Source organism: Syzygium oleosum, unplaced genomic scaffold (assembly GCF_021117445.2).
Source record: "Syzygium oleosum isolate NSW1041296 unplaced genomic scaffold, Sole_v2.1 Sole_v2.32, whole genome shotgun sequence".
Classification (NCBI taxonomy): domain Eukaryota; kingdom Viridiplantae; phylum Streptophyta; class Magnoliopsida; order Myrtales; family Myrtaceae; genus Syzygium; species Syzygium oleosum.
The window spans coordinates 1,384,783-1,396,401 of NW_026607516.1; the positions used below are offsets into that span (position 1 = coordinate 1,384,783).

The 11,619-nt window shown below is 44.6% G+C and overlaps 1 protein-coding gene across 1 annotated transcript; it reads left to right on the forward strand.

Moving 5' to 3' along the window:
• The first annotated feature begins 525 nt into the window (after positions 1-525).
• LOC115685381 (transcription factor MAMYB) lies at positions 526-1,766 on the forward strand. Its single transcript, XM_030610454.2, has one exon. It carries the CDS (start codon positions 581-583, stop codon positions 1,574-1,576), a length of 996 nt encoding a protein of 331 aa, XP_030466314.2. The 5' UTR covers positions 526-580; the 3' UTR covers positions 1,577-1,766.
• Positions 1,767-11,619: the final 9,853 nt, after the last annotated feature.

Consider the following 11,619-nt stretch of genomic DNA (forward strand, 5'->3'; position numbering starts at 1 on the left):
TTAAGTTGCTACTTCTACGGATTCATCTTCTAATCCTGGTAGTATTATTATTGGGTTTTTCTTTTGGGTTATCATTTCATGGATCTTCATCGAAATGCATATTTGCTTTTACTAGTAAGACAATAATTACTTGCATATTTGCTTTTACTAGATATTTCGACTATGGTCCCACTGTGTAATAAACTCGTAATCCAATTCCCCATTCCTTCCTCGGCTATAATCATCTGTCAGTTAAGTGAAATGACTGCACCGTAACTTCGTTGATCGTTAATATGATTTTTTTTAGTTAATGTTGTTTAATCCACGATTACATTTTGACAATGTTTTGGTGGCGAACAACATAATATGCCGATCAAAATTACATTAAAAATGTTTTGATAATAACATGATAAAGACCCCAAGAAAAATGGGGCAGAAATATTTAATACAAAAGAAATCGAAAATTCTATCCATGGAGGCCCGGTCAAGCCCGCTCGAAACCCGCCCGGCCCGCCCAAATCACCAGCCATTTTGACTACCAAAACTCGCGTGCTGCAGAAATGGCGTGACCGTACAGAGTCTCGGAGGAGTCGGAGATCCCATGGAGTACGTCGACGACGACCGTCGCCGCTTCCTCTTCCAAGCGCGCGCGAATCCTCCCCCTCCTCCGCCGCCGCCGCCGTCGTCGTCTTCTTCTTCTTCGGCCTCCGGCCAACGGCGGCAGCTGCCCAAGCCCTTCCTCGTCGCCACCACCGCGCTCTCGGCCGTCCTCGTCTCTCTCGCGCTCCTCTACGCCCACTCCGAGCCCTCCCGATCTCTCCTCCTCTGGCTCTCCCTCTCGCTCCTTGTCGGCCCCTTCGCCCCGTCCTCCCTCACCGGCGGCTCCGTCCGCGTCGGCCACGGCCCGGTCGTCGAGTTCCCCCCGGATCTGCAGCCCCAGGTCGTGGAGGAAGCGAAGAAGAAGCCGTCTCAGAAGCGGCCGAAAGGGCAGCCGCCTCCAGGTAATAACGTTGCGGTTTCGCCGCCAATTGCTGAAATTGATAGTCAATTGGGGAAGAAGATCGAGGGAAATGGTGTAGCGGTTCAGGGGAAGAGTGATCTAGGGTTTCGGGAGGAGGAGAAGGGGAAGGAGAAGGATTGGAGTGAGGATGAGATCGAGCTCTTGAGGAAGCAGCTGGTGAAGCATCCGGCGGGGAAGCCGAGGCGGTGGGAGATAATCGCGGAGTCGTTCAACGGGGGTCACAGAGTGGAGAGTGTGATCAAGAAAGCGAAGGGATTGGCCGATAAGAAGTCGAGCGACAAGGACTCGTACGCGCAGTTCTTGAAGAACAGGAAGCCTCTGGACGAGAGGCTGAATGAGGGGGAGGATGGTAGTGGCAGCGGCGAGGTCAGGAGAGAGAGCGAATGGAGCAGCGCGGAAGATGTTGCGCTGCTCAATGCGTTGAAGGCATTTCCAAAGGATACGCCGATGAGGTGGGAGAAAATCGCGGCTGCTGTTCCGGGGAAGACGAAGGTGGATTGTGTCAAGAGGGTGTCGGAGCTGAAGAGGGATTTTCGGAGTTCGAAAGCCGCCAAAGAGGGACAGATGGAAGAATGAGGATCGGTAGGTTTCGATCAATTTTGACTTCGATTTACCATTGTTTGATTCAGCAGATTGAGTTCTTGACTGGTTTGTTGTAGCCAGATTAGAGGATCGAATAAGATAGTGATCATGAGCATACAGTCCTGTTGGAATTTCTATACACCATACACTCCCAATAAGATGGGCATGTTGTTTTGCCGCTAAATTATCCTCTTGTTATTGACCTTGTTTAGCTCTATGAGGTATTCTTGCATTTGCTGTTACAAGACATAGAAACTTGTATTGTATACGACAATTACGGTGGATCCGCTCGACTAAGTTGGACACCGACTTTTGAGGAATGAATGGCTATACTTAACACCTTAATATCTCCCACTGGGCACTGTGTGAAGGGACAAATTTTTTTGTCAAATGCTGTGTTCGTGTAGTTTGTTAGACCTTCAGTGCAATACCTAGTTTCACGTTCGAATGTATAGCTGCACTGGCAAGCTTTAGATGGAGAGAAGTAAATCTTTTTCTCTTCCATGCATCCCTCGAGCTCTTCACAAGCCACAGCGATGTGTTCTTTCATGAATCAGTACAAATCTCCAAAGGGTGACTTATCTGGATATCAGGTAGATTGAGATTGTCACTTTACAGATTTTCGTGGCATGACATGAACATTAACATGATGCCGTTTTAGGCTGTCAGACTCCAGAGTTTAGCCTGTTTCTTTCCCATGACGCCACCAGATTGACCGAATTAGTCTCTAGCTTGTAGCTCCAGCATAAAGGAGCTACCTTTCGGCTTTCACTTCGCTATGTTTCTCTCCTCCAATTTGGTCTCTTCTTTTTATTGTTGGACAGTGAACTCCTCCAATTCGGTCATATTCACTATTCTTCGTCCATTTATATTCCCTCTGCATGAGGGTCGAGTGCTCGAATCAGGGCACAGCTGTATCTGGTTGGACCATCTTCAGAAACCCTTGAGCTGAAGAGTAGTCTTTGTAGCTATATGACACTGCTGATGTTGATACTGCTCTCTTTTTTGTGTCATTCTCCTCCTAATTTTGTATGCTGTCTGCTTTTATCTTTCCCTCACAAGGATAACATTTAGGGGGTTTGGCCCCAAAGACTTGCCCCCTTTTAGGAATTCCTGCTTTTGACAGTGCAATGACTTCTCTCGAGTCCTCCTTTAAGGAATGGCTGCTGTTGACAGTGGCAATGACTTCTCTTGAGTCGCCGATATGCTGAAAATCGGGAGATGAACTTGATTTTTTATGTATTCACGCTCTTGGGAATGACAATGATGTAATTCCTACAGTATGTACGTCTCATTGCTTGAGAATTCTGGCCATACAGGCTTATGGATGAGACCGAGAGCTTGGGAGTTCCGATGACGATTGATTGGAACCTCTCTAAACTCGAGTACGCGTGTCAAAAAAATTCTCTTCAATGGTAACAAGGGGACTTCTATGATCCCTCCATAAACTTATTCCGCGGTCATAACTTATTATAGCCACATTATTTTTGTTCCTGTACAAAGTGTCTTGCAACATCAAAAGTTTTAAAACGTCATGACCGGAAAACCTTTCCATGGATTGAAAACAAGCTTATATCGAGGGAAAACGACTTTTTAATTTACTAAAAAGAAATTACCAAACAGATGAAAGAAAAATCGTTTCTTTTATCATGAAATTTTGAGCGAAGCAAACGCACCTCAAAGTGTCTCAACTTGGGTCAGCATCATTTCTCACGATGGAGGAGCTCAATGTCATGGGGCATAGCCATTACATACCCACGAATGAAGCAAGTGCTGAAAAATAAGTCAATACCTCGTGTCGGACGACACGTCTTATTGAGAACGAGATCGATTCATTCGACAATATCCATCAAACGCTTAAAAACACAAGCAGACACATTTTCTCTGCGCACAGGTGAAGCACTGTGGGTCATTTGGATGACCACAGATATAGCGACAATCCTCAGGCTTGTCGCAACTCGAGCCATCCACGGATAACTTGCACACACATATGCCTCCTCTGCAGATGGGAACAAACCCAGCATCGCACTGCTTAGGACCGCAATCCGTGTCAATCTGGCAACGCACATCCTCAGCATGCGAGACCACGAAACCTTAAAAGAAGGAGGAATCATTGGTATTGTAATAACTAGCGAGGGATCAGAGAAAAATGAATGAAAGGGGCCACCTACATGATGCAATCACCAGCAGAATCGCCAATGCACTGAGCTTCGTTGCACACTGTTCCATTTTTCCTAGGGTTTGTTTGCAGGTAGAGGATTGGGTTATGATGATTCTTGGAGACCGATATGGTTGTGTTTACACCAAAAAATGGCCAACTTGTCGACATGGTTCGTTTGTGCCAAAGATCATCAAGGGACACATGGCGGAGACTTGAGATAACGTGGAAGCAAATATCATCAAGTTGCCAACATAAGGGACACATGTCAGAGACATGTGTCATGTGTATATGTTTACACCCAAAAATGACCAATTTTTGGGTATTATTGACAAAACTGGTCACGACTTCATCAAGGAAATTTCAGTTCTGCGCTAGCTCGGGAAAATGGTCATAATTTCGTCTAGACAGATCGGATTGACTTGATTCCAATGCCAAAATAACGAAGACTCCTGGATCTACAACTTTTATGTTTCGAGTTTTCTCAGAAAATCACTGTAGAAGCTATCGAGGTTAAAGGAAGTCGACGGTCGTGACTTCGTCTCGTCGAGCGCGTCGATGTAATTTCAGTTCTGCGCTAGTTCGGGAAAATGGTCATAACTTCTTCGAGACAGATCGGATTGACCTGATTCCAAAGCCAAAAGAACGAAGACTACTGGATCTACAACTTTTATGTTTTGAATTTTCTCATAAAATCATTGTAGAGCTGTCAAAATTAAAAGGAAGTTGACAGTCGTGACTGGTCAGATTGCGGAAATTAATACACTTCAGTGAAGAAGTGCCAACTTGAAGGAATCGACGGTCGTGACTGGTCAGAATGCGGAAATTAATACACTTCAGTGAAGAAGTGCCAACTTGAAGGAATCAACAAAAAGTGGAGTCGATAACCTCGGATACAACTATCGAAGAAGTAACCGTCAACATAGTGGGTTGAAGAAACCGCCAACGTAGTGGAGTCGAATAAACCGTCAAGGTAGTCGACTCAACGTAACTGTTGGAAACCACTAAGGAGCATACATGTATATTTTGAGGAAACAGTTACTTGGAAGCATCATCATGAGGCAGTTATCACTTGTAGACAAGATCGTGGGACGGTTATCTTGAAAGCAGGATCATGGCATCACATGGACATGAAGGCAAGATTTTCGGAATGGAAGAACATGGGCACAATCGTTGAAAACCGCTAAAGAGCAGTTACAACACAACCATTATAAATATCACTGGCCATCTACTGGAGAGCTCACCACCAAAATCAAATAACATGTTATCTTTCAATTATTTTTACTTTCATGTACCGCACTTTATCTTTCCTTAGCTATAGTTTTTTGATTCGCGTCGTCGATTAAATTCTGGTGTGTATCTCTATCCCGGGTGTTGCGTCGTCGATAGAGGTGTCAAAATGGGTCTTAAACCCATATATGACCCATTTAAAAATAAATGGGTCATATATGGGTCACTTTAATTTTAAAGAGTCAAACTTAAATAGGTTTTAAATTTTAAAACTTAAAGATAAATGGGTCTAAATGGGTTGAGTTTGGAACCCATGTCCAACCCACCTACTAGACCCATCCACACACTCTCTCCCTCTTTACAAAAATGTTTTAAAAAAATTGAAATTTAATTATTTTTTTTCTCTTTTTCTTTTATTTTTTCTTTTTTCTTTTCTCTTCTTTCTTTTTCTTTTTTTTTTTATTCCGGCCGGTGGTCGGCCACGGCGACCGGCCACAGGGGCGGGACGACCTCGCCGGAGGCTGGCGAAGCTCGAGCTCGCCGGCCTCGGACGAGGCTCGAGCCTCGCCGATTTGGCGAGCCTCGAGCTCGCCCGATCCCGGCGAGGCTTCAGCCTCGCCTACCTGTGGCGAGGCTCCAGCCTCGCCAATCTGGCGAGACTCGAGCTCGCCGGCCTCAGGCGAGTTCGACCTCGCCGGATCTGGCGAGGTGGAGCCTCGCTCGAGGCTGGCGAGCTCGAGCTTCACCGGCCTCGGGCGAGGCCTCGGTCTCGCCAGATCGGCGAGAACGAGCTTCGCCGGCCTCCGGCGAGCTCGTCCTCGCTTGTGGTCGGTCGCCGGCCACGGCGGCCGGCGATCGGCCAAAAATAAAGGAAAAAGAAAAAATTAAAAATTCGATTTAAAAAATAAAAAAATATTAATTTTTTTTTATTTTCTTGGATAATGACTTTATGGAAAATATTTTTTAGAAATGTCGCATTTTTCGTAAAACAAACAGAACCTCAAATTTAAAAAAATTTATAAATTTTTTTCACTAGCTTTGTATTGCATAAAATGTTTTAGCAGTATAATTTTAAAAAAAAACCATAAAAAACAAGTATTCCTAGATTAGGTTAAATATAAAAGTGTTTTAGCAATATGGGTCGGGTCGGGTATGGGTCGAGATATTTACACTATGAATAAATGGGTCATAAACGGGTTAATGGGTCAATTTGGGTCGGACCATTTATGACCCGACCCAAACCCGACCCGACCCACCCATTTAACAGGTCTAGTCGTCGATTAAATTCCGGCGATACATCTTTGTGTACGTGTGTGGCTGTATTTTCAAGCTTTGTCGTTGATTAAATTCCGGCACGGTTTGTACGTACAGTCCGGTTCGAAGTTCGAAGTAAAAGTTCGTAGTTTTTTCTTGTCTTCCTGGATATTTCCTCTCCGGAGTCGCCACGGAACCCGGTCTCCTCTCATTAAGAATTGAAGAACTACGTTCGGTGAATTATATTTCGTTGCGGGAGCATTTCCGGCGAAACAGGTTGACAGTGATACGTGCCGTGTCCAGCCTTGAACATGGGTTCTATATAGATGCCTCAGAGTTTTGGTATTTTCTGGATTTTGAGGAAATGCAAGATTCAAAAATGGAAGGTGTAGTTATTACGTTGCTAAAGCTACGGATTCACCTTCCAATCCTGCTAGTATTACTGGTTCGACAATATTTAGTTGCAGTAGTTCAGATCGACACTATATCCAGACTTTTTTCTATCAGAACACATATGCAATTGCTTTGCGCATGTATTTTAAGTAGAATACTATCTGGATTTTTTTGTCAGATAGGGATAGGATTTGTTATATTTTATACAAATTTTGATGGTTATTGGATATAACACGGATATAAACGCGCTTGAATCAAATCTCAATCTTTTCAAGTCTCAATCGCAATCTTCTCCTTTCTCGCATTCTTCCCAAAATTATTACTCTCAGACCTTGTCATTTTACTTAACTTTTCTCTATGCTAACCGGAGCAACGTTTCCCAGCCTTTCTCAGGATGGCAAACATCGTAGAGGCCACCGACCGTGACACATGACTAATGCGAGGATGAGACCCAACCTCAGGTGACCTCCAAGCGTTGGCCAGGGACTCTAGTTTCGATGAGTGTGGGCTCGTGGTTGTGACCTCTTCCTTTGGCTGCGGCCGACGCCGAGCACGATCCCCACCCTCAGGCGACCCCAGCTCTAGGGTTCTGAGGCCGGCAACCTTCAATCCAAGGTTGCAAGCCTCAGATCCAAGGTCTAGAGTGTCTGACCACGTCAATCCGACGGGTCTAGATAGAGAGAGAGACAAAGAGGGACAATGGTTAGGCTGCGCTCGAATCCGGGCACATTCTTATCTAGTCGGACCATCTTCAGAAATCCTCGGAGCTGAAGAATAGTCTTTGTAGGGGAAAAGTGCCAAAAAAGTCCTAAACCTTTTGCATTAGTGCCAATTCAGTCCTAAACCTTTTGCATTTATGCCAATTCAGTCCTAAACCTTTTGCATTTATGCCAATTTAGTCCTAAACCTTTTTTTGGTGCCAATTAAGTCCTAAACCTTTTAAATTGGTGCCAATTCAGTCCTAAACCTTTTGTTTTTGTGCCAATTTAGTCCTTCCGGCCAATTTTGACCGGAATTTGCCGACGTGGACGCCTGCCGGCCCGCGGCCGGTCACCGGCGCTAACGTGGCGCCGACGTGGAAAACTTTAGTAACATTTTAATATTTTTTTTGAATTTTTATTTTTTTTCCTTTTTTTTCTTTTTTTTCCTTTTTTTTTTTGTCTTCCCTCTTTCCTCTGGCCGGTCGCCGAACCGTAGGCCGGCGAGCTCGACCTCGTTGGCCATTGGCGAGGGCGGCCTCGCCCGACCATGGCAAGGCTCGAGCCCTCGCCGGAGGCCACGGCGAGGGCTCGAGCCTCGCCATGGTCGAGCAAGGTCGAGCCTCGCCCAGCGACCTCGCCAGATCCGGCGATGTCGGGCCTCGCCCGACCATGGCGAGGCTCGCCCTCGCCGCGGCCTCCGGCGAGGGCTCGAGCCTCGCCATGGTCGGGCGAGGCCCGACCTCGCCGGATCTGGCGAGGTCGAGCTCGCCGGCCTCTGGCCGGTCGCCGGACCGGCGACCGGCCAGAGGAAGGAGGGAAGACCAAAAAAAAAAGTGGAAAAAAAATAAAAATTCAAAAAAATATTAAAATATTACTAAAGTTTTCCACGTCGGCGCCAGTGACCAGCCGCCGGCTGGCAGGCGTCCACGTCGGCAAATTTCGGTCAAAATTAGCCGGAAGGACTAAATTGGCACAAAAACAAAAGGTTTAGGACTGAATTGACACCAATTTGAAAGGTTTAGGACTTAATTGACACCAAAAAAAGGTTTAAGACTAAATTGACACCAATGCAAAAGGTTTAGGACTGAATTGGCACCAAAAAAAGGTTTAGGACTAAATTAGCACTAATGCAAAAGGTTTAGGACTGTTTTCGGCACTTTTCCCGTCTTTGTAGTTATATCACACTGCTGATATTTGATACTGCTCTCTCCGTGTCATTCTCCTCCTAATTGTGTGGGCTGTCTGCTTTCATCTTTCCCTCCACAAGGCAAAAATCCAGGGGCCCTGGTCCTACAAACTTGCCGCCTTTCGGAGTATCTGTTGTTAACAGTCCAATGACTTTTCTTGAGTGGCCAATATACCGAAAATCTGTGGATCAACTTGAGTGTTATGTATCCACGCTATCGGGAATGATAGTGATGTAATTCCTACAGTGTGTGCGTCTCACCTACTTGAGAATTCTAGTCACATGGGCTTTATGAATGAGGACTGAGAGCTTGTGAGTTATGATGACGATTGATTGGAACCTCTCTAAAGTCGAGTGCGTGTGCCATATGAAAATTTCTCTCAATGCAAACAAGGCGACTTCTGTGTACAGGAGCAAAAATAATGTGATTACGATGAGTTATGACCGTGGAGTAGATCCATCGAGGGATTTTGTGATCCAATGGTCACCAATTCCCTAAAACGGTTTCTCGGGATTATAGAATCCCGCAATAAAATCTTCCAATGAATCTATAGAATCTTGTTTACACCAAAAAATGATCAATTTGTTGACATGGGAAACACATGACGGAGGCATGAATTACATGTTCCATCGTCGACAAATTGTAGAATATCCATTTTAGTGCATCAATGATGGTTTGGTAATAATGACGTAGGATCAAAGATGGTCGACAAGTATTTGTAACAAAGATCATCAAGTTGCCAACATAAGAAACGCATGACAGAGGCTTGAGGCTACGTGGAAGCAAGGATCATTAAGGGACAAATGACAGGCATAGGCAACGTGGAAGCAAATATTATCAAGTTGCCAACATAAAGGACATATGTTAGAGGCATGTGTCATGTATATGACCCAACATCATCAAGTTGATATGGAAGTGCGTGGTCGATAGATAGCAATCGATGGTAATGTTAACACATCGATAACAATCCGGTTATCGAAGACTGACCATGTAGGTTCTAAAATGATCAGGAAGAATTAAGGTAGATATGATCGACAAAACCCACAAAAAAGCAAGGGAAAGATATCGAGGCGACGTCACAGCACATTTATAGGCCTAAAGCCGTAGGATTTTGAGTAATTAGGTTATGAAGTGATTGGCATGTATAAGATCATGGGATGGTTATCACTTGAAAGCAAGATCATGGCATCACATGGACGTGAAGACAAGATTTTTGGAATAGAAGAACATAGACACAACCATTGGAAACCGCTAAGGAGCAGCTGCCACACAACTACTATAGAGAACACTCGACAAATTAACCAAAATCTTATCTTTCAATTATCTTTACTTTCTCGCACTGCACTTTATTTTTCCTTAGCTGTAGCTTTCCGATTTGTGCCATCGATTAAATTCCAGCGTTACATCTTTGTGGTCGTGTGTTCCTGTGAAAGTGGCTGCATTTTCAAGCTTTGTCTCCACTTAAATATTACATTTACTACCGGTAATTAACTTTTAGATATGAAGTTGATGAAAAGGCTAACAATCTGACAAGTTATGGCAATACTCTTGTATGGAAGTTAACTTCATCCGTCGAAGGAAATCAAATCAAACCATTGGAATCCCAAAGCCTTCTCTGGGAATTGAGATCATAGGAATAATTTCATATGCCAATCTCAAGCTTTGTTTGCATGTGCGGAAAAGCATTAATGACTACTATTTCCAGTTTAATAGCAAATCATGCCCAGACAAGAAATATTCTCCATTATTTTAACTAAAATCTAACTCCATCTTTTATAATGGATAAAGGGCACAATTGTCCAAAAAGTCATAAATCTATTGCACGTTTGTCAATTCAGTCCTAAACCTTTTAACTTTGCCAATTGAGTCCTAAACCTTTTCATTTTTTGCCAATTGAGTCTATCTGGCCAATTTTGGCCGGAAATCGCTAACGTGGACGCCGGGCGGCCACGTTAATAATTTTTGAAACCATTTTAATAATTTCTGAAAAAAAATTTATGTTTTTTTCATTTTTTTTTCCTTTTGTCTATCTTTTTTTCTAGATTTTGAAGCTAGGGTCGGCAAGGGTGGCCGACCGACCCTCATCGGCCATGGGCGAGGGCTGACAACCCTCGCCGGCCAAGCGAGGGCACCTGAGCCCTCACCCAGATCTGGCTAGGCGAGGCCCTCGCCGGCCCTAAGCAAGGGCGTGGGGTCAGTGAGGCCGCCAAGCGCCTTGCCTAGGGCTGGCGAGGGCCGTCAAGCCGTCACCTAGCCAGATCTGGGCCTCGCCTGGGGCCGGCGAGGCCACCAAACGCCTTGCCTGGGGTCGGCAAGGGCCGCCAAGCCCTCGCCTAGCCAGATTTGGGCGAGGCATCGCAGCCCTCGCCAGATCTGGGCGAGGGCTCGTGCGCCCTCACTTGGTCGGCGAGGGTCATGATGCCCTTGCCCAGAGCCGGCGAGGGTTGGCTGGCCACCCTCGCCAGCCCTAGCTTCAGAATCCAGAAATAAAAACAGAGAAAAGAAAAAAAATTCAAAAATTATTAAAATGTTATATAAAAATGTCCACGTCAGTGATTTCTGGACAAAATTGGCCGGATGGACTCAATTGGTAAGAAATGAAAAGGTTTAGGATTCAATTGGTAAACTTAAAAGGTTTAGGACTGAATTGACAAAAGTGCAATAGGTTTAGGACTTTTTGGACAATTTTCTCATGGATAAAGGGTAATGCAGTGCAAGCTTTTACCGATGATCAGTTGGATGATTTGAGTCAAGGCATACAAGAGAAAGGAAATGACATATACGAGGAAAATTATTGGATACGAGGGTTGTCCTTGATTGTTTCCTTTGTTTCTTTCTCGAGAATCCATCTTAATTTTCCTTAAATTTGGGAATAATATCTGCCCTTTAATTATTCTTTGCACTTCATCTTTGAATTGTCTAATTAGTTAGCAGAGTTCCCGTAGACTGTAAAGCTGCAGCACCTGCTTTTTTCCTTCCATATCATTCTTTTCGTGGAAATGATCCGATCTATTTCAATGCGGAAGATTTCCATTCCTAATTGGAATGTAAATCCGAAACTTCCGCTGGTGGCCTCCACAGTATTTGCCTGATCCAGCGAAGATTGTTGATGAT

Excerpts from the sequence above, each read along its gene's own strand:
- LOC115685381 (XM_030610454.2), top strand. The coding sequence starts at position 581 with ATGGAGTACGTCGACGACGACCGTCGCCGCTTCCTCTTCCAAGCGCGC.